This window comes from Chelonoidis abingdonii, chromosome 1, assembly GCF_003597395.2.
Source record: "Chelonoidis abingdonii isolate Lonesome George chromosome 1, CheloAbing_2.0, whole genome shotgun sequence".
In the NCBI taxonomy this organism is placed as follows: Eukaryota; Metazoa; Chordata; order Testudines; family Testudinidae; genus Chelonoidis; species Chelonoidis abingdonii.
Genome location: NC_133769.1, coordinates 340863 through 363971, shown reverse-complemented (window position 1 = coordinate 363971; position 23109 = coordinate 340863). Strand labels below are relative to the sequence as shown.

Genomic DNA, 23109 nt, shown 5'->3' with positions numbered 1-23109 from the left:
CGGCCCCCACGAGCTACAGGCCCCAGCGCGGCATGGCCCCCTGGGCACGGCATGGCATGGCCCCCACAAGCTACAGGCTCCAGCGCGGCACAGCCCCCATGGGCTACAGGCCCCAGCATAGCAAGGCCCCCATGGGCCACACGGCACAGCCCCCATGGGCTACGGGCCCCAGTGTAGCACGGCCCCCATTGGCTACAAGCCCCAGCATGGCACGGCCCCCATGGGCTATGGGCCCTGGCTGGTGCCTCACGCAGCTTCTCACAGACTCTCAGGTCAGCAGGGACCATCTAGTCAGCCCCTCAACCCCTGCTCCTCACTGGGCTCCCCTGGGCTGAGTCACTGAGCTCCCCAAATCTTCATTCATTGACTTCAAGCTACAGAGAATCCACCTTTGACTGTAGTTCACCCCAGCCAGTGACCCGTGCCCCATGCTGCATGGGGCTTGTTCTACGACACACACAACCTGCTGACTCCTGGTGTGACCTGGCGCAAGTGTGATCCCTGGAACCCTGTAGGGTTTGGGTCCTGGCCCCCACCCAGGGCAGCAGGGCATTGTCTCTGGCAGGTCCCGAGGATGGGAGGCAGGGGCTTGCTTAGATCATCAGAGCCCAAGTGTGTTCAGGTGAGAAGTTGGGTTGATAAAGACGGGATGCTGGCAGGCCAGGTGCCAGCTCATGCCAGGTCCCCTTGTCTCAGCTGAACAGCGACAAGCTCGGTATTAGAATTGCAAGACTGTGTTGATTGTTTAACCTTGATGGCGGGTTGTGAGTAGCTGCCGAGATTAAGCCCACCTGTAACATCTGTGTCCCGTATTGTATGGCAATATTTGAGCAGTTATGTTGTGAGCCTCAGAGACTGTAAATCACCAGCCAGGAGAGAGACATTAACTCGTGGGAAGGGCTGAGCTCCAGCAGAAGGTGTCACGCCTTGCCCAGCAGGAAAGGTCCATCAATACAAGATGGACTGTTGTGGGATGGGAATTTCCCAACACTCCAACATCAAGAGGACAAAAGTCTTTTGTCGTTCTGCTCTCCTTCCAGTGGAGAGGAGTCAGGAAGTGGACTCCTCCCATCAGCTGAGTTTGCAGCTCAGAGCACATGGCAGGAAGGGGACAAAAACTCCAAGCTAAAAGGACCTGGTATGTATCTCTATGATGCTTGGACTCTGGGGGGGACAAGATGTTTGTAGGCATAAGCAAGAGATCCCCAGTGCTTAGCCTGGGTTAACCCTGAAGGACGTACAGAGCTTGCGTATTACAGAAACTTCTAGTACTTTGTGAAACTTAAGCCTGGAACTCATTTGTGTATCTATGGTTACCTGCTGTAAGCTGCTACATAACCCTTGGGTTTCCTTTCCCATCTTTAGGTAGCTTATTATAAGATTGGCAACAAGCCTTGTCTTTGGTGTGAGATCTAAGGTGCAACTGACCTGGAGTAATTGACTAGTCCTTTGGGACTGGCAGTAACCTGAATATTGCTCTGATTCTTGGTGCAGGGGACCGTCTATCAGAAAGGCAGGCTCCCCTGGGTGGCAAGACAGATTGGAGCACCCAAAGGAACTGTCTGGGACTCCATGGTAAGGCTGAAGGGTTTACACTTGATGGTTGGTGAAATCGAAGTACAGAACTCACAGCCAGTTTGGGGTTTGTGCCCCAGTTCCTAAGAGTTTGCTCCGAGGTTGCCAAGTATCATGGGGTAGCCATGTTAGTCTGTAGCCACAAAAACAGGGAGGAGTCTGGTGCCACTGTGACGTTATTGATATAAACTGGGACCATATAGAACATGGGTTGCAACCAAGGTCCTGAAGTGGCACCAAATCCTATGTAAAGGGGGTCATATACGGTGTCTAAGACCAGGTTACAGGTTACTGGTTATGATTATGCTGTCTGTATGTCCGTATCATTTTGTAGTTGAAGTTATGAATATTGGCTGTATGCTGTCTGTATTTCAAACTTGTGCTGTGTTACTGGGAAAGATCCCAGACAAGTTGGTGTTAGCTCTGCTTAGCCTGCTTGATGGCCCATTAAGGACCATCAGCTACACAATTGACCCCATTGAGAGGAGGCAGATACGCCTTGTGACTCAGCAGGGTGTGCAGAAACTGGCCCATGTGACTGCAGACTCCATTTTGCTGTAACTTTCCACAGTAGGAACAAAGAAGTGTCCTTACACCTGGAAAAGCCTATATAAGGCTGAGGCCTCATCTCCATTTTGTCTTCAATCCTGCTTCTTACCTCTGGAGGGACTTTGCTACAAAGCTGAAGCTCTGCACAAAGGACTGATGACCCATCCCAGCGGGGATGTTTCCAGAGACTTGATTTGAACCTGCAGTTTACTCCATCACTGCTACAAGCCTGAACTAAGAACTTTGCCATTACTGTATGTAATTGATTCCATTTAACCAATTCTAGCTCTCATCTCTATCTTTTTCCTTTTATGAATAACCTTTAGATTTTAGATTCTAAAGGATTGGCAACAGCGTGATTTGTGGGTAAGATCTGATGTGTATATTGACCTGGGTCTGGGGCTTGGTCCTTTGGGATCGAGAGAACCTTTTTCTTTTACTGGGGTGTTGGTTTTCATAACCATTCATCCCCAGGACGGGTGGCACTGGTGGTGATACTGGGAGACTGAGTGTCTAAGGAAATTGCTTGTGTGACTTGTGGTTAGCCAGTGGGGTGAAACCGAAGTCATTTTTGTCTGGCTGGTTTGGTTTGCCTTAGAGGTGGAAAAACCCCAGCCTTGGGCTGTGACTGCCCTGTTTGAGCAATTGATCCTGATTTGGCACTCTCAGTTGGGTCCCGCCAGAACTGCATCGTCACAGGCACCTTACAGAGTAACAGATTTATTGGGGCATAAACTTTCGTGGGTACAAAATAAACACTTGGGGTTGTTTACCCATGAAAGCTTATGCCCCAATAAATCTGTTTGTCTTTAAGGTGCCACCGGACTCCTCATTGGCTTTTTGCCCTGAGGTTGGGACTCACGCTCCTGAGGCACTGCAGGCAGCATTACACAAAGTAATCATGTTGTCATGGCCTTAGACTTCGGTAAGGCGTTGGACTTGTGGGGTTTTATCCAGCTTGCTATGTTGCATGTGAGTCTTACTGTCCTATACTAAGACTGTGTGTGCCTTAGTTTTCCTGTGGACTGCACCAATACTTGGGTGGTGGGAACTGGGGGTGGGATTCTGCTGAGGCCCTCAGGCCAGGTGAGACTGCCCAGCTATTTGCACCTATGTAATCTGAGACCCAGGAGGTGACCCCAGCTGACACCTTTGGCCAGGGAAGCGAGGGAAAGAGAAGGAGGAGGGGCATGACAGGGGTGTCGGAGGTCAGGTCAGGTGGCTGGAGGCTGGCAGTCTGCGTGGGGGGACTGGAAGAGGGGGAACCCAGGGCATCTGGCCCAGGATTCCCAAGATGGACTTGGCTGAAAGTCACTGATGTCTGTAATAGCAAGTTCTGGTCTACACTGTGGTCCTGTTGACGAATAAACCTTCTGTTTTACGCTGGCTGAGAGTCACGTCTGACTGCGGAGTTGGGGGGCAGGGCCTTCTGGTTCCCCAGGAGCTCTCCCAGGCGGACTCGCTGGGGGAAGCACCCGGTATGGACAGGGATGCTGAATGCTCTGAGGCCAGACCCAGGAAGGGCGAAGCCGTGTGAGCTTCTTGCCCTGGAGCCAGTCTGCTCACAGAGAGGAGGCTCCCTCAGAGTCCCGACTGGCTCCATATGAATCGCCCAGGGTCTCCATGACAGTACCTCACGCCATTTTGATTAAGATACAACAGTGATATAAAATTAACCTGGCACACGTTCAACGGATAAAAGCCAGCTCACTGATAGGACTGAAAATATAACCAAATGGGGACTCCTCGCTGAGCAGGTGTGTTTCTAGTGGGGTCCCGCAGGGATCGGTTCTGGGCCATTTAGCTTTTTTATCAATGTCCTGGAAGAAAACATGAACTCATCACTGGTAGTTTGCAGGTGACACACAGCTGGGGAGAGCAGTACATGAATCAAAGGACAGGTCACGGATTCAGCATGATCTGGATTGCTTGGTAAGCTGGGCACAAGCAAACAATATGCGTTTTAATACAGCCAAATGTAAAGTCACATATCGAGGAACAAACAATACAGGCCAGATTTACAGGACAGGGGTGGGACCAAATGGGAACTGTCTGTCATATTTTTCTGACCCTTTGTGACAGGTTGTACCAACCCCACACAGGAGAGGCAAGGGTTAACGGACAGCTCTGGGCCCAGGAGACCATGACCCTGTGGAGGGATCTTTCAGAAGGGAGCAGCTCCGCTCAGTCGAGGCTCACAGAGGAGGAGAGCAGCCAGGAAGCTCCAAGCCACTAGGGTCACGCCTCCTAGCTGTGCTGCGGGAAGCCAGTCGACCGTGGGAACCAAAGGGGACGACCTGCTGTGGCCAGCGGAGATGCCAGAGATTAATCAGAGGGAACTCAAGAGGGACCCCACATCCCATGCCAAGATGCCACCGGAGGGACTGGAATGAGGGTAGGAAGCGACTCAGGAAACATGCTTGTGGGTGTTGGGACCTGAATCCTGTGGCAGGATCCACTGTTTCTAAGGGCCCTGGATTGGAACCCTGTGGAGTAGGGTGGGCCCAGATTCTCCTACTTTTCCCCACCACTAGGCGACACTACCCCGTGAACTACAGCCACTAGGCAAATGAGCCTGAGGACTCTCACCATGACACGGCACACCCCAGAGCGTTGCCATTAGGCAGCGCTGTCAGCCCAGAGCACTCAACTAACCCCTGGAAAACTCCCATGTGTGCCTCTGTCACGGAGTCACCTGGCAATGCTCTGGAACTGCTCCCCACAAAGCCAGTCAGGACTTTGGGGAGCCTCCCCTCCCTTGCAGCAGATTTGTTCAGGGCAAGACGCTCACACGGCTTCACCTCCTGGGTCTCTCCTTGGAGCAGTCAGCATCCTCTGCCTGTCCGGGCGCTTCCCACAGCGAACCCATCCAGGCGGGGTCCTGGGGAAGCCACAGGGTCCTGCACCCCAACTTTGCAGTCAGACGTGACTCTCAGCCAGCCAGTAAAACAGAGGTTTATTCAATGACAGGAACACGGTCTAAAATAGAGCTTGTAGATACAGCGAACCGGACCTCTCGGCCGGTTCCATTCTGGGGGGCAGTAAGCCAGACCCCCACGTCTGCTCTCAGCCAGCTCCAGACTAACAACCCCCTCCAGCTCCTCCTCTCTGCTCAGCTCCTTTCCCAGGCCAGGAGGTCACCTGATCTCTTTGTCTCCAACACCTTCAGCTGGCACCTTTGCAGGGGAGGGGCCCAGGCCATCAGCCGCTAGGAGACAGAGTGCCAGGCATTTAGGTGCACTGGCCCTTTGCTCTGTAGCAATCACACACCCTTATTCCACCACCTAGATATTAAGAACTGCATAGGGGACACTGAGGCACCAACACAGTATTCAAAGCAAACATTAAGAACATTTCCAGTTCGTCACAGTCTCAGTTTCCCATATATGCTGCATGGTTACCCAGTGTCGGGAAAGGGACGGTTTGCTCTCAGGGCAGGCTGGATGACATAGGCATGCATGTCGACCAGCTCTCTGAGCTGGGATGGGCCATTAAAAAGGTCTGGCTGAGGCCACCTCATAGCAACGAAGGAGCCGAGAAGACAAACCCAATGGCCCAGACACTGACACCTGGCAGCCAATGCCCCCATCAATCCCTGGAGAGTGGCCAAGTCTCTCCCAGCAGGCTGTCTCCATGGGACTTGCTGAGTGGAGCTCCCGGCGTGAAACAACGGCTGGAGCCCCAGAGCTTGTCTCGGAGGCGAGGAGGCTGCGTAGCTGACCCTGGAGGAGGAGTGAGACCCCTTGGGTGGCTGGCGCACCTGAAGGGCTCCTCCTAGAGACCATTCCAAAGCTGGGGGCGAAACCCTGACCCTGGGGCTCTGTGACAGGGCGATTCTATCTGGGAAATGGAGACTCTGAAAAAGATTGGGGGGGAGGGGGTCACGGAGACAATCAGCTGAACACGAGCTCCCACAAGCTGTGGCCAAAAGGGCTAATGCGATGCCTGGATACGTAAGCAGGGACCTCTCGAGTAGCAGGGAGGTTCTATTACCTCTGTCTTGGGCACTGGTGCAGCCACTGCTGGGATTCTGTGTCTGGTTCTGGAGCCTGCGGTTCAGGAAGGATAGTGGTAAATTGGAGAGTGGCCAGAGAAGATCCACCAGAAGGATGAAGCAGCCTTCCAATGACAGCCTCAAGGAGCTCCATCTATCCAAAGCGAAGGGGTGACTTGATCACAGTCCGTGAGTTCCCACGTGGGGGCAGAATCTGATAACAGAGGCTCTTCTGTCAAGCAGACAAAGGTCTAAGAAGCTGCAGCGGCCGGAAGTTGACACTAGCCAAATTCAGGCTGGGAAGAAAGTGTCATTTTTAACAATGAGGGTAACTGACCTTTGGACCATTTCAACCGGGTCATGGTGGATTCTCCATCACCGACCGTTTCTATATCCAGATTGCATGCTTTTCCGCAAGATCTTCCTTCTTTCAAACAGGAACTAATTCAGGGGAGTCCTCTGGCCAGGAGATCAGACCAGATCCTCACATCACTCCCTGTGTCCTTATAATTTCATCATGGGGGTTCGGAAATCACGGAATCCATCACTTCCAGCGATCTCAGTGACTTCAGCCTGAGGTGGTCAGGAGCTGCAGGGTCCCCCACCGCCCACAAGGACAGGGAGCTGCAGGGTACCCCCGCTGCCTCTGGTGCCCCTGGAGCTCCAAGCTGCTGTGGATGGCAGGGAGCCCCTGAGCTCCTGGCCACCGCGGCCGCAGGGAACCCCCAAGCTCCCCACCATTGCAGGCCCCTGGAACTGTGGGCAGCAGGGATACCCTGCAGGTCCTGGCTGACACAGGAGGCAGCCCCTCCCGGTCCCCACAGGGAGCAGGAGGACCTCCAAAGCTGTGGGTGGCAAGGGGACCTCACAGTCCCCAGCTGCTGCAGGTGGTGTGGGCTCCCGCAGATCCCCATTTTGTCATGGATATTTTTAGTAAAAGTCAAGGACATGTCACGGCTTCCGTAAATTTTTCTTTTTTGTCTGACCTGTCTGTGACTTTTACTAAAAATGTCCATGACAAATCTTAGCCTTACTTATTATCTACAAATCTCTGCCCTGCAGGGCCCAGGTGACATGTCAGTGTGGGGAGGGGCCTATTCTGAGCAGAGAAGCTTTTCGGTTAAGGCTGTAACGATTCTACACCTAGGCAGGACTTCGGCACACTAGGAGGCAGGGGGGATAACTGCTTCAAAAGCCCCACCTATGGGGAGCTAAAGAAGAATCCCTGTCAGTTGCTATAGGGCCTATGAAACACATTTGAGCAGTTCTGATTCCACCCAGGGGAGCACAGAGGCTAAGTGTGATCTGCACAGTGATTAGCTCTGGTGGGAAACCAGCACTTCACCAGCAGAGGCATTGCAGACCGAGGAGGTTTGAGCTGCTCTGAGGAGGCAGTGCCTGGAGCACTGTTCTCCGTGCTGTGTGGGGTGACCACCTGTGGCCCCGCCCCTTATTTCATGGAACTGTCCCCAATTAGTTCAAAGCTGCCTCCAAAGGGATCTCACAGAACTGGGTGAATGGGCCACAAGATGGCAGATAAATGCAAAGTGATGCCCATTGGAAAACATAACCCTGACTATACAGAACAATAGGCTCTAAATTGGCTGTTACCACTTGCAAGAGATCTTGGCGTCATTGTGGAGAGTTCTGTGAAAACAGCCACGCAATGTGCAGCAGCAGCCAGAACAGGAACAGAGTGTTAGGAACCATTAGGAAAGGAACAGATAACTCAGAAAATACCGTAATCCACTGTATAAATCCATGGCATACCCACACCTTGAATAGCGCGTGCAGCTCTGGTTGCCCCGTCGCAGAAAAGATCCATTCGAACTGGACAGGGTACAGAGAGGGCAACACAGATCATTAGAGATCTGGAACAACTTCCAGGTGAGGAGAGATTAAAAAGCCTGGGGCTGTTTGGCTTGAGGAAGAGAGGATGGAGGGGGGATGTGACAGAGGCCATGACGAAGTCAGGCCCGACGGCTGGAAGAGGGCAGTGGAAGGCAGGAGTGTTAGCCCGAGAATGATAAAGGCCCTTTTGTCCTCAAGCTGAGAAGGGGTCATCTCAGGTCAGTTAGAGACCCAGAGACCAATTAAGGGCTGCCTGCGACCTTTGCTGCCCCCGTCCCCTCCACAGGAGAGTAGGGAGTTATTTCCCCTTTGGTTTGTAGTGGAACTTTTTTCTTTTTTTCCTTCAGTTGGTGGAGGGGCACTGCAGGGGCCTGCCTGGAAAATATTGGGAAATACACCTCCCTCTGTCAAGTGGGAGAGTCACCACTGTCCAGAGAGGGGCTGACTTCCTCCTGGCCCCCTGCCGCCTGAAGGGGGAGCACTGAACCTGCTGCGGTGGGAGGGAGGTGCCTTGCCACAAGGGCTATAGAATCAGGACTGGAGAAAGCGAGTAGGTAAGTGTTATTTACCCCTTCCTATAACACACGAAGCAGGAGTCCCCCAATGAAATTAAGAGGCAGCAGGTTTAAAACACACCTAAGGAAGTATTTCTTCTCACAACGGACAGTCAACCTGTGGAACTCCTTGCCAGGGGATGGTGTGAAGGCAAACAGTATAACTGGGTTCAAAAAGAACCAGACAAGTTCCTGGAGGACGGGTCCATCAATGGCTATTAGCCAGGATGGGCTGGGATGCAACCCCATGCTCTGGGTGTCCCTAAGCCTCTGTTCACTAGAAGCTGGGACTGGACGACAAGTGGAGACATGGATCACTCAATAATTGCCCTGTTCTGTTCATTCCCTCTGGGGCACCTGGCATTGGCCACTGTCAGAAGACAGGACACTGGGCTGGATGGACCATTGGGCTGACCCACCATAGCTGTTCTTACGTTCCAGATTTGTCTCTTAGTGCGACTGTCCTTTATTTTCGGCTGTAATGAAAGGCGTTAACACTGAATCAAAGGAACCTTTCAAACATGACACTGATCCTCACGAGAACCATGTGGTCTCCTAGGGGGCGGCAGACACGTACTCGCCCTGCTAAGGCAGCTGGCGTTCCCCTGAAACGTCCCTTCCAAGAACGTGCTGTCCCTCGCTTTTCACATGGCTTTTCCTTTACTTCCCTTCCACAAAGGGGATCGCTGCGCTGGGTGCTGCGCCCAGCAAGGACAGACAGGGGGCTGGGAGACCAGGCAGCCCCACAAGAACAGCTCGGATCACATCCGGCTGGGCTGAGCGATGCCTCGGGGGAGGCAGAGCAAGCAGCGGGGCGGGAGTGAGGGGGTGTGACTCGGGGTGAAGAAAAAGGGAAACAGAGGATCAGGAAATCAATCTCTTTCTCTGTGTAACACAGCCACTGGCGTGGTGCGCAAGCGCCCTCCAGAGAACTACTGAGCTGGCCCAGGCTGCCTCGGGATGCAGGGAGCCCCGTTGCTAGGAAGACCCAATCGCACATGGGACGAGCAGCACACACACCAGAGAGAATAATTCTGCACTGGCCGAGGGCTGGGCTGTGGGGACCCACCAGGCCAGGGGAGGCCTGGCTCACCAGGATTTTAAATCAGACAGGCTGTGAACGCCCAGCGCCCTGTGCCTCGCCCTGGTCCCGCAACAGTCAGACTCTTCCTGAGACTGAAAAGCTACAGCGAGGTTTCCCACTGCATGGCAGCAGACAGGTGTGAGTGTGTGCTCACATGCGCGTGTGAACATGCACGTAACAGCCAACCCCAGTGCTATTCACAGCTCCATCGTGCACGTGCGCACACAGCGCTAGGTAACAGAGACGGGGCTAGAAATAACAGCAGAGGGGACCGCGTAACCTCGTCCCACCCTAGCAGGGAAGTGGAGCCCAAATCGATTTTCCCTGCAGCCAGAGGAGCAGGGGACCCAGTGGGGCTGTGCAGGTCAAACTGATCAGAATAAAAAGGTGCCAGTGAGTGATCAAGCAAGTCCCCCAAATACCACATCATCAATTGTTTTAGGAGTCGGGGGAGGGGTGTTTCTCCATCCCACATATTTGTCCTAGTGTGTAACACAGAACAGCCGGACTGGATAAAAGCCAATGAACATCCCTCGAGACCAGTGTCCTGTCGCTGGCAGTGCCCAGCACCAGCTGGCAGTGCCCAGCAAATAACTGTTGTCATTAATAAAGCTGCAGAGTCTTGTTATCCATGGCCAATCCCTGGCTGAAACTTGGATGAGTTCTTGGCCTCAACAACTTCCTGTGGCAGGGAGTTCCACAGTCCAAAACACAAGCAGCTGAGTGCGTGACCCTGGGTGAGCAGAGCTGTTTTGTGATTGAATTCAAGGGAAACATTCCCCAGACAGAGATGAAAAACCAAACCAAAACAAGGTTCATGCTTTTTAAAAATGAGCCGGGGAGGGAGGGAGGGGAGGATTAAAGCCGAAAATACAATACATCAAAGGAAGTGGAAGATCTGAAAGGGGAAACGTTATTCTTACACAAAAGAGGTCCCCTATGCTACCTTTCACAGATGGGAAACTGAGGCACACGGTGGCTCAAGTGATTTACCCAAGGTCACACAGGGAATCTGTAGCAGAGCTGAGTACAGAACCGAGATCTCTGTCCAGGCCCCACTCCCAGGGCCATCATGGCTCCATCTCGGCCAAATGTGTCACAGGGCTGGGGCTGTGCTCAAAGCAGGGAGCTGTAGAGTAAAGAGTCTTTGTAGCACTGTGATGAACTGGGACTGTTCTTACTGGGGGCTGTGATTGCTGAGTGGGGGGTGTTGGCCTGGGAGGACGATCTGATTTAGGGGATGGGAAACTGGCCTTGAGGGAAGATGCCTGAGCATGTAACGTGAGAACCCAGGAAGGGGGTAGAGGCCAGGTGACACCTCTGCCCAGGAAGCTGAACAAAGGCTGGGAGAGGAGTTTTCAGGAGGTGGCTGGGGAATGGAGGGAAGCACAGATGGGGCTCTAATTCCCCAGTGGGGCTGTGGTGCCCCTGGGACCCCAAGAAGGACCTAATTGGGGAGGATCCTGCTGTCCATGCCTGCAAGACCTGTCTTGGACTGTGTTCCTGTTGTCTAAATAAACCTTCTGCTTTACTGGCTGGCTGAGAGTCATGGTGAATGGCAGGAAGCTGGGAGTGTAGGGCCCTGACTCCCCCACACTCCGTGACAAGCATCTTTGCATCAACCTGAGCCTAGATTCCTAGATTCCAGGGCCAGATGGGACCCTTGTGATCACCTTGTCTGAGCGCCCCCATAGCAAAGGCCAGAGAACGGCCCTCAAGTAATGCCTGGAGCAGAGCATTTAGAAAAACATCCAGTCTGGATTGAAAAATGGTCAGTGAAGGAAACCCCACCATGAGCCTTAGTAAACGGTCCCAATGGTTAACTGTGGTCACGGTTAGAAACACCCACGTCTTATTTCTAGTTTGAATTTGTCTAGCTTCACCTTCCAGCCTGGGTCGCAGGACACATTTCTCTGCGAGGCTGAAGAGCCTGGTAGCAAATATTTGTTCCCCCGGTAGGTACTTACGGACTGAGTTCAAGTCCCCCCTTCAGCTCCGCTTTGTGGTGCTCCTTGGGTCTGTCACTATCACAGACCAGATGAAGAGCTCTGGGTAGGGTGACCAGCGTGGAAAACTGGAGCACTTTTCTTTTGGGGCGTCTAGTTGCTGTGGCAAATTGCCAGTACTGTTCTCTGGGTCTCGCGCTTTCTCTTCTCTGGGGTAAGTTCAGGGCGATACTGTTTGCCTCTGAACCAGTTCTTAATCACTCCCCTAGTGTCCTTGGAGGAGGGGAGTGGAGAGGGAGGGACCTGGGCCCGCCCTCTACTCCAGGTCCCAACCCAGGGGCCCTGGGGTTGTGGTGAACCACTTGACTAGCGGTTTCTTCCCCTGGGTTACTTCCCTCTCATACCCGTCAGCTTGTGAAGGGCTTCTCGCCTCTCTTCTATACAAGCCTGGTGCCCCTTACCTAGGGTTTCTGTTGGGCTTCCCAATCCACCGCAGCACTCCTCCAAACCTTCTATTTCTCTCTGGACAAACTCTTCTCTTCTGCAATCTGCACTCTGCTCCAATCCAACCTTTCTCCTTCAACTACCACACCCTGTCTGACTGAAGCAGGGGTTTATATCCCATGACTGGAGTCAGGTGCTCTAACTGGAGTCAGGTGCTCTAATTGGCCACAGCTGTTCTAGTTAATCTAAAGCAAACCTTCCTCCCTTGGCAGGGAATAAGGCCCCCTGCTAACACTCTTATGCTGCCCTCTGGCCATGCTGTATCACATTGCGTATGTAAGACAAAGCCCCTAAAATGAGGACGATCCCAATAACCCCAGGATGTCCAGTCACCCGAGGTCTGTGTGGGGCGAAAGCTCGTCTCTTTTGCCAACAGAAGCTAGCCCAGTACAAAATAATATCTTGCCCACCTTGTCCCCTCTATCACTCTAGGGCAGGTTTTCCAATCCAGGGCCTTTCAATCCTTCCAGGCAACTGGATGCCCTTCAGGAGTCAGACGTGTCTTGTGCACCCCAAGCTTCTCATTTCATCTGGGTGAAACTGGAGTTGGTACTGACTTTGCTCGTGCTTTGTATGGAGCTTGTTGTAAAACTAGGCCAATATTTAGATGAGTTGATGTACCCACTTCTGCATGCCCCCGGGGGTATATAACATAAGAATGGCCCTGTGATGAAGTGGGAATGTTCTTAAGGTTTTCTCTGAATGCTGCGTGGGTGCCTCAGTGTCCCCTATGCCTTTCTTATGTACCTAGGTGGTGGGATAAGGGTGTGTGATTGTTGCACAGCCTTAGGCAGGTGTCAGTCTGCATAGAGAATGGCCGATGCCCTGTCTCCTGGCAACTGATGGCCTGGGTCCCTCCCCTGCAAAGTTGCCAACTGAAGGTGTTGGAGAACAAAGATATCAGGTGGCCTCCTGGCCGGGGAAAGAGACAAAGGCCAGAGGAGGGGCTGGAGGGGGGCGGGTTTACAGCTGGTTGGGGAAATGGAGCAAGGCCCAGAAACGGGGTCTGGGCTCCCTACCCCCCAAGATGGACCTGACTGAGGGGTCCTGTTCTCTGTACCTACAAACTCTGTTAGACCATGCTCCTGTCGTCTAATAAACCTCCTGTTTTACTGGCTGGCTGAGAGTCACGTCTGACTTCAAAGTGGGGGTGCAGGACCCTCTGGCTGCCCCAGGACCCCGCCCGGGCAGACTCGCTGTGGGAAGCGCACAGAGGGGCAGGGGATGCTGAATCCTCCAAGGTCAGACCCAGGAAGGTGGAAGCTGTGTGAGCTTCCTGTCCTGGAGCCAGTCTGCTCACAGAGAGGAGACTCCCCCAGAGTCCTGCCTGGCTTCATGGGGAGCAGTTCCAGAGCATCGCCCAGGACTCCGTGACAGGCCCTACTGGGTCAGACCAAAGGTCGTTCTAGCCCAGGATCCTGTCATCCAACAGTGGCCAATGCCAGGTGCCCCAGAGGGGATGAACAGAACAGTGAATTATCAAGCGATCCATCCCCCATCGCCCATTCCCAACTTCTGGCAAACAGTAAACCCAGCTGAGAACCGCTCTTCAGATCCTTTATCAATCTCCTGCTTCTTCTCTAGCCCCTCTCCAATTTCTCAATAGCTTCTTGAATTATAGACTCCAGAGCAGGACACAGGACTCCCGCTGTGGCCGCACCAGTGCCAAACACAGACGTCATTTATCCTCCCTGCGCCTACTTCTGCATCCAAGGATTGCACAAGCCCTTTGGACAGGGCCTCACTCTGCACCAGGGCAACTTCCCCCTTGAGGGTGGGTGGAGCTGGGTGTGGGGGAACTACGGAGGCACCCCAGGCTGGACCGGGTGATTCCTCTGAAGGGCAGCAAGTGGCTGGAAAGCAGGGCAGGAAGGAAGACGGGCAGAAGACCCTGACACCAGAGGCATGGCCAGGAATCTGGCTCCACAAAGACCCTGGCAGGAAGGCCTGGGCAGGGTGAATTGGAGATGGCAGGCGTGGGCACACTGCAGCCAGAAGGCCTGAGCTATGGGGTTCCCCTCGTGAGGCTGCAGGCAGGGAAAGCGTGGGAGGACCTGAGAGGAGGCTCGCACCAGAGGGGCCATCCTGGGACTCTGCGGGGGGAGCTTGCCTGAGGCGTGGGTGAGGCAAGCCCCAGTGGAGTTTGGAAGGAACGAACAGGGCACTGCAGAGCCATCCCTGGCCATGAGGGGGGCCCCTGGACGCAGGGGACCCCACTTTGGCTGTATTGAAATGCACTTGTGCCCAGCAACCCAGCTCGCTCTGTGTATTCCCCGTCCCCCTCCTCCCCTGTCCTGGGGCCATCTGCAAACTGCCAGGGAGGAGTGAATGTTTCCTCCCAGGTCATTCACAAAAGAGCACAGGGCCGGGGCCCACCGGAAACAGCCCGTCAGTCAGAGCCGCAACTAGGTATTTTTGCGCCTGAGGCAAGAATACAAAATTGCGCCTGCCCCCAGGGCCGGCTCTTCAGTGGCAATTCGGCAGCGGGTCCCTCAGTCCCTCTCGGAGGGAAGGGCCTGCTGCTGAATTGCCGCCGAAGAATGAATGAAGCGGCAGCGGCAGAGCTGTGATTTTGGGGGGTCTAACTCATGATTGTTGACTGCTTGGGCTGGTAATGTTGCTTCCAGGTTGGTCTTCGGTTCCAGTCCACTTCCAATCCAGAGAGGGGCTCACAGGTTAAGAGAGGCGAGAGGTGCTGGATATCAGCAGTGGCCACTAAGGATTAGCAAGTGTCCTGAGAATGCTGGGAGTTCAGGTCTGCAGGGCAGGATCAGGGCTGGCAGGTTTGTAGAAATTTTGGTGGTGCCCAGAACCCACCCCACCCAAACTCCGTCCCCCCACTCACCCAAGGCTCTGGGAGGGAGTTTGGGTGAGGGAGGATGTCTGGGCTGCAGGCCCTAAGCTGGGGCAGGGGATTGGGGTGAAGGCTCTGGGAGGGAGTTTGGGGATGGGAGGGGATGTGGAGGCAGGGGGTGCAGGTTCTGGGAGGGAGTGGAGGGAGGGGGTGCAGGGGTGAGGGCTGTGGGTTGTGGCTGCAGATGAGGGGTTTGGAGTGTGGGGGCCTCAGAGTGAGAATCAGGGTGAGGGCTCTGTCTGGGACTGAGGATGAGGTGCTTGCGGTGCTGGAGGGGCTCAGGCAGAGGGTTAGGGTATGGAGGGATGACGGCTCTGGCTGGGACTGGCGATGAGGTGTTTGGGGTCTGGAGGGGCTCAGGCAGAGGGTCAGGGTGTGGGGGGATGAGGGCTCTGGCTGGGACTGAGGATGAGGTGCTTGCGGTGCGGGAGGGGCTCAGGCAGAGGGTCAGGGTGTGGGGGGATGAGGGTTCTGGCTGGGATGAGGATGGGTGGGTGAGACTGACTTGGTGTTTGGTGTGCTGGAGGGGCTTGGGCAGTATGGTCAGGTGTGGGGATGAGGGCTCTGGCTGGGACTGGGGATGGGTGTTTGGTGCTGGAGGGGCTCAGCAGAGGTTAGGTTGTGTGCGGGATGAGGGCTCTGGCTGGGACTGAGGATGAGTGTTTGGTTGTGCTGGAGGGGCCTCAGGGCAGAGGGTAGGGTGTGGGGTGAGCTCTGGGCTGGGACTGGGATTGAGTGTGTTTGGGGTGCTGGAGGGCTCAGGCAGAGGGTTAGGTGTGGAGGGATGACCTCTGACTTGAGGGATGATGGTGTTTGGTGGTGCTGGAGGGGCTTCGGGCAGATGGTCAGTGGTGTGGAGGGAGTTGGAGGGCCTGGCTGGGACTGAGGATGGAGGTGTTTGGAAGGTGCTGGAGGGCTTGGGAGATGTCAGGGAGTTGTGGTGGGAATGAGGGCCTGGCTGGGAACTGGGTTGATGCAAGTTGTGTTATGGGGTGCTGGATTGGAGGCTATGGCTCAGCTGCGCCCGGGCTTGAGGATGCGGTGGGAGGGTGGAAAGTCTGGACTGCGGTTGTTGTGTGGGCTGTGGTGGTGGGCAGGGTCTGGGATGAGTTTTGAGTTGTGCAGGGCAGGTGGTACTCCGGGACAGGAAGAGAGGAGAACGTCCCCCGGCTGCCCAGCACGCCTGCGCTCCTGTGGGAGGAGCCCCCCTTCCCCCCCCCCCCCAGCAGCACACTCACCCCCACCACTGTCACTGCATGTGCTCCCAGGGCCCCTCTCAGGTCCAGGAATCTCCCTCACCTCCCCCATGGTGGGTGCTGCGTGCACCTCCTCCCCTGCTGCTGTTCCTGACTGTAGCCTCACTGGGGGTGAGGGATGGGGCAGAAGCGGTGACTGTGGGCAGGGGGACCCCCTGTGCTGCTGGAGGGTCCCACTGGCAAACGAAAGGGTCTGAGGGGGAAGGGCAGGCTCACAGTCAGTCTGCCCTGGCAGTGAGTGCGGGGGGGGGGCGCTAGGACCTTGCGGCAGCAGTTGCTGCAGGGAGGCAGCATGGAGCTGCAGGGGAGAGACAGGAAGGGGGGGCAAGGACCAGGCGACCCTCAGGGAAGGCACGGGGAGGGGGCGGCAGGTGTGGGGGGGAATCACCCGGGTTATAAACATCTCCGTGGCAATGACTTTTTTTTTTCCCCTCCGCCACCTTCCGCACCCCTGGGCTTTGTGCGCACTCGCTCCACCCTTGTACCAGCTCTGCCGTCAGCGCTGGCCCCCCGTTCACACTTACGGGGGAGACCCGAGTCATGAGGGGGGGGATTTGTTTTCTTTCGTTAGCGGCCCAGACAAGCTTCTGAGCTCCCCGAGTGCCTCCTGAGGTCTGGGGAAGGGAACCAGAGTCCCAGCAAAATACAAGCTGGGCCAGATCGTCCCAGGCCTGAGCCCCGGCTGCCTCATCTGGCCCACCTTGTATTTCGCTTGCCTGCTCCGGTTCCCTTCCTCCGCCCTAGAGACACGCTCGGGGAAGCCCCAAGGCTTGGTCACCCCAGCAGGGCTCCGCTAAGATGGTCCCTTTGCCCCCTTGTCTCTCGAATACCCTGGCACCAAGGTGGCTCCCACATGGCGAGCGGGGTGAGCCCTAGCACTCGGACAGCCTTTAACCCATGTAAACCACCGGCACGGATTAGAGCAGCCCCAAGACCTGCCTCGAGTGCTAACTGGCCGTCAGGGCCCCCACAAGCCCGAGGAAGGCCCCACAGGCCTGCTGCAGGCGATGGGGCAGAGCTGGCTGCATGGGGTATTGCCCTTTGCCCCAAACTAGCTGGTATACAGCCCCCCCAGCTTTCTGGGGGTGTAGTCCCCTATCTTACGAGCGCTTTGTTTAGAGCAGCAGCAGACGGCCTGGCCATGCTTCTTCTGAGCCCTCTGAGCTGACACCCGGAGGGGGCGCTGCGTGAGCCTGGGAGCAGGGGAAATCTGGAATCCCGGGACGTGGCCCCAGAGTGGGGAAAGGCCCCATTTCTCACCCGACGGGGAGCTGGCAAGCAGCCATGCCCCACGGGTTAAACGATCCTGAAAGAGAACCGCAAAGCCAACGGATCAGCCGGCCAAGCAGTGATGGGCGGCCACTGCTGGGCCGGGGCCTGGCAGCTACTCACAGGCACACAGCCACGCTGCCCAGCCGTTCAGGACAGAGACTGAAGGGGAATCTTGTTTCAAGGGGACAGAAGGAGCGAGAATGGAATTGCCTGAGCTGGAATTTGGCCAAGACGCTGGGATTAACATCGATCTGTCTGTCGAATGAGCCCATCACCAGCCACGGCACTGTCTACTTCCCAGCAGAGCCAGGACACTATGGAAGGCAAGACATGTGAAAGGCCAGTGCGAAATATCCCAGTTTGGGAACACGCACACCACGGCCTGCCAGTAAAGTGACCAGGAAGCAAAGAAAACAGTTTTATCCCCAGCACAGGCAATAATTAACCTGTGGAACTTACTGCTGCGCAAGGGGCAGGGGAGTTACCTTGAAGTCTCTGGATCTGTTTGGTGAAGATCTCGGCCTGCCGGGCGCTGGCCAGTCGCTCGTCCTCCAACAAGCCTGCAGCAGAGAGGGCGAGGTCAACAGGGAGGGCGCAGAGACCCTGCTCCTGCTCCTGCACCCGCCCTGCCATGCTGATCAGAGGGACGGGGCTGCAGGCCCCCAGGGCCTCAGCTGGGCCACAGACCACGGTGCACAGGGAGGGACGTCCCCGGGGGACATGAGTCAAGCTGAGCACTCCATGGGGGAGTGGGAGAATCACCCCCCGCCGCCCTGCGAGCATCTGGAGAGAGGCAGAAGGGACATGGGAAGGACAAGGACAGCTGGAGCTCTGGGCCCCTCGCTGGAGGGGCTGGGAGTCCTGTGTGGACCCCAGCCCACTCAAGGGAATGGGAAAGCACATGGCACCGAGGGAGCCGTCGCTGTGCATAGAAACCTGTGCAAGCATGAGCCCTCCGTGCCCCACGGTGCTCACGAGAGATCACAAGACCTCCTGGTGCCCCACGCATGGGGACTTGAGAGAACATGACAGAGACCTGGTAAGGCCACACCTGGAGTACTGCATCCAGTTTGGGGCCCCCCATTATAGAAGGGATGTGGACATATTGGAGAGAGTCCAGCGGAGGGCAACGGAAATGATTAGGGGGCTGGAGCACATGACTTATGAGGAGAGGCTGAGGGAACTGGGATTGTTTAGTCTGCGAAAGAGAAGGATGAGGGGGGATTTGATAGCTGCTTTCAACTACCTGAAAGGGGGTTCCAAAGAGGATGGATCTAGACTGTTCTCAGTGGTAACAGATGACAGAACAAGGAGCAATGGTCTCAAGTTGCAGTGGGGGAGGTTTAGGTTGGATATTAGGAAAAACTTTTTCACTAGGAGGGTGGTGAAGCACTGGAATGGGTTACCTAGGGAGGTGGTGGAATCTCCTTCCTTAGAGGTTTTTAAGGTCAGGCTTGACAAAGCCCTGGCTGGGATGATTTAGCTGGGGTTGGTCCTGCTTTGAGCAGGGGGTTGGACTAAAGACCTCCTGAGGTCTATATGATTCTGTGAACACGCACCGTGCCACAGCCCATGCCAGGAGTTCACAAGAGCTGATGCCCTGTGCACACAAGTCACCTTCCTGTGCTCTCCTGCTCACACGATTCCGCGTGGCTCCGAGCCAGCATGTGCTGCCCTTACCCTGTAGCTCCAGCGAGTCGTCCTCGTGCTTCACTGCCAGCTCCCGCGTCTCCTCCAGCTCCTCCAGCAGCTGCAGCATCTGGGCCCTCAGGTCTTCCATCTCCTGGTCCATCAGGTCCAGCTCTTTCTCGTCCTCTTCCATGGAAGCCGTGTTGCCCACATCCTCCTCCGTTTCTTCCTCCAGGTCTGGGGCATCCACCTCACCTGGTAAGGAACACTGCATGAGCCACCTGCCGCTGGCCTCCAGCCCCTCGCAATGCACTCACTGCTTGTCCCCCAGGTCACGGCTTCCACCAGTGCCCTCTGCAACAGGGAGCAGCCACCCCCTGCCATGCCAGCCTGGTGCCAGGCCTCTGAGCCTCGGCAGAGACAAACCTCTGAGCTGTTGCAGCCTGGAGGGGCAAAGGCAGGGCCAGCTCTGGCTTTTTTGCTGCCCCAAGCAAAAATAAAAACCTAACTGCGCAGCGGCTGGAGCAGCAAAGGGTGGCGGGAGGGCAGGAAACCAACCTGCTGCCCAGCTGGAGCAGCAAAGAGCAGGGGGTGGGGCGGGAAACCAACCTGTCGGCCGGCTGGAGCAGCAAAGGGGGCATGAAACCAACCTGCCGGCTGGAGCAGCAAGGGGGGGTGGGGTGAAACAAACCTGCCAGCCGGCTGGAACAGCAAAGGGAAGAAAAAACAAAAAAACAAAACAAAACAAAAATACCTGTGAAGCAGCGGGACTCCCAGCCCTGCAGACCCCGGGGAGCGGAGCGCACACCCCAGCTAGCGCGGGGGGGCAGGGGGAGAGAGACAGAGAAGGGGGCAGCCAAGGCTTCCTTAAGCGAGGTGCTCGCCATGCGGCCCCCTCCGCAGCGCCGCCTGCTGGGAGGGCTCCGCGCCGCTCCGGTGGGCAGGCAGGGAAGGACGCGGGCTGCCGTGCCGGGCTTGCTGCAGACCTGGCACCGCTCCCAGCAGCTCCCCTCCTCGCGCCGCGCCCCCTATAAGGCGGCAGGAGCTGTAAACCTAAAGAAAAAAACCTACAGGGGCGGTGGAAGCGGCAAAGCGCAAAAACAAACAAAAAAAAAAGAGGGTGGCCGGAACGCCGCCCCTTGGAATCTGCCGCCCCAAGCAGCAGCTTGCTCGGCTGGTGCCTGGGGCCGACCCTGGGCAAAGGCCACCCTGGCCCGGCTGGAGAAGCGGAGTCCGTCCTGCCGCATGTGACCCACTGGCGCCACCCGATGGCAGTGGACGGAACCAGGCCCACAGGCAGCCACACGGATGCAAATGGGGGGTGGTCCCTGCCTGAGATCCATCCAGAGCTGACCCCAGTCCTGGGTGCCCCATCCAGCTCTGCCCCCCGGGTCCATCCCGCACCCCTCCTATCTGCCATTACTGCACCCAGGGCCGGGCAGGGCAGAGCTGGGCAATGGTAGCGAGGCTCTCACAGACACATGCAGCCCGGCCCCCCAGCAGAGCTCACCCTTCGAGATGCCCACTCGGCCTGGCAGCGGGGCCCACTGGGGTACACCAAGCTCCCCACACCTGTGGGCGAGGACACCCCTCTGGGGGCACAAAGCAGATGTGCCAGCCCCACGGGTTCGGGCAGCCTCCCTCGCACTGTCAATCAGCCCCAGCCCAACAGGCACCATGGGGGGCAGGTCTCTGGGCTGGGTCATTTAGCCTCTCAGCTATTTTTAACACTCATCTATTTTTAGCACTGGGCCCCCACTGTCAATTACGCTCCCATTCCCATGACAACTGAAGGGAGCCCAAAGACATCAGCTGCCAGAACCTGTGGGAATTTCACCTTTGCCACCTACCAGCTGGGCCCCTGGGGGCTGCTTGGACCCCCCCAGAGTGTACTCGGGGGAAGGACATGGGGTTGGGATGCCCAACAAGTCGACGTTTCCCTCACCACCACCACCCAGCTCTGCCAGCGCCCCTCACTCCCGACTCGCAGCCCCCTGCTAGCCCAGCCCTAAGCTCCCCTTACACAGCTCTACCAATGCACCTCAGTCCTGATCTGCAGCCCCCCAGCCCCACTATTCCCCTCTTGGCCAGGCCCTTCACCCCTTGAAATACAAAGCCAAGGGCTGCACAGGCTGGAAGGGAGAGAGCGGCTGGGGGGAGCCGGGGACGGAGGAGGAACTGATAGTGAAAGTCACAGAAGGAGGGAGACGAGGCAGGGCCCAGCCTGGGCAACCAAGCGCTACCTGCCTGCACCTGCAGACAGCTCAGATCGATGGGCACCGCCACCAGCCCACCCCAGGGGCACTGACTCTGAAACCTACTGATGGCAGGTATCCGAGCAACCTGCTGTCACGCTCAGGACCAAGTGGGATGGGCTTGCATCTTGGGCAGAGCTTGAGAGAGTCCGTCCCCTCGTTCTTTTTCAAGCTGACCCTTGGTGCAGAGCTGCTGCCCAGCAAGGGGGAAGTGATGGCAGCAAATAGCCCAGGTCCAGCCCTGAACAGCCCCTGCCCCAGGGGGAATGGGCAGCTGAGAGAGCTGACCCTAGCCAGGACGCTGCACTCAAAGTGCAACTCCCCGCACACCCCCATCCGCTGCTGGGCTGCAACAGCACATATAGGGGGTGAGCTCAGGGACTGCTTCCTGGCACCCCCAATCTCCCCCCTCACACACACACATGCGCTGGGGTTCTGCCCCCAGCTCTAGGATGGGAGTGGTGCCTAGTGGTTAGAGCAGGGGGGCTGGAAGCCAGGACTCCTGGGTTCTCTCCCCGGCTCTGGGAGGGGAGTGGGGTTTGGTGGTTAGAGCTGGGGGCCAGGACTCCAATCCTGTCACAGATGCTCTTCCCTGAGTTGGCAGGGGCAGGGGATTCTGAGGCTGAATGTCTGTAATGTGCCTTCGTGTGCTCAGATGCCAGGGCAGGACAGAGCACCATGGTGCCATCCCCTCTACTCACAGGCTGGGGGCATCAGGACTGGGGAGCCAGCCTGTCCCCCCCAACTCCAGGGACCAGTGCAGGATCCTCCCCTACAGTCTATTTTTCCAGGGCTCTGACCCCTCATCTGGGCAGGGGCCCCTCCATGCCCCGTACACGGACCCATTCCAGCATCTCCTCTCCCTCCAGGTAGCCCTGGTCACTTTGGGGAGGGTGGAGGCTGCAGGGCTGGGACATTCGCTCCCCGCCTCCCCGCAACCCAGAGACAGCTCCTCGTCTGTGTCCACAAGTTAGTTACATAACTGGGTCATGTGCCATTCCCGGGGGGTGGATGCAGCCAATGTGCGTTGAGTTCCCAGGGATGGAGGGGAGTCACCCGGCACAGATCCTGGCTGCCTGCCCAGGCAGGAGCCCCATCATACACCCTCCACCCCGCTGTAGTCAGTGGGCACCCGGCCTCCATCCTGGGCAGTCAGGACTAGAACCCGACTCCCTGCGCAGCAAAGAGCTGGGCTGCTCCCACTGGAGCTAAAGGAGCGCTCCCTTGGCCAGCACAAGCAGTGGGCCCTTATCCCCTCGCAGGGCAACGTGCACAGATGTGCCTCGGGGGAGCTGCACAGCTCTCCCCTGACACTGCCAAGCCATGGTGCCCCTAAGTGCCCATCCCCATGTTGGCAATGCAGACCCCTCCAAATGGAGCATCACATCACTTCGCATCGTGCTAGGCACCTGGTCCCAGCGAGACACCCCCAGGTCACTGCAGCCCGGCCTCAGGTCCCAGCCAGGCACCCCCGAGTCACTGCAGCCCGGCCCCGGTCCCAGCCAGGCATCCCCGGGTCACTGCAGCCCGGCCCTCGGTCCCAGTCAAGCACCCCCAGGTCACTGCAGCCCGACCCCCGGTCCCAGCCAGGCACCCTCGGGACCCCACAGCCCAGCCAGGCACCCCTCATGTCACCGCAGCCCGGCCCCCCGTCCCAGCCAAGCACCCCCAGGTGACCGCAGCCCAGCCCCCGGTCCCAGCCAGGCACCCCCGGGTCACCGCAGCCCGGCCCCCGGTCCCAGCCAGGCACCCCCGGGTCACCGCAGCCCGGCCCCCGGTCCCAGCC

The 23109-nt window shown here is 56.9% G+C and overlaps 1 protein-coding gene across 4 annotated transcripts in view; it reads right to left on the bottom strand.

Annotated features, from left to right (window-relative positions):
• Window positions 1-23109, bottom strand: part of CCDC136 (coiled-coil domain containing 136) — a 37604-nt gene that overhangs the window by 13610 nt on the left and 885 nt on the right. For 2 of the 4 annotated variants that reach the window (XM_032802181.2, XM_032802182.2), the window contains exons 2-3: window positions 19120-19323; window positions 17925-17999 (exon numbers count right to left, since the gene is read on the bottom strand). In XM_032802181.2, the coding sequence (XP_032658072.1) occupies window positions 17925-17999; window positions 19120-19323 (279 nt within the window). Of the gene's footprint in view, window positions 1-17924; window positions 18000-19119; window positions 19343-23109 lie in introns of those variants that run through there. The other 2 variants (XM_032802183.2, XM_032802184.1) reach the window with 1 other exon arrangement.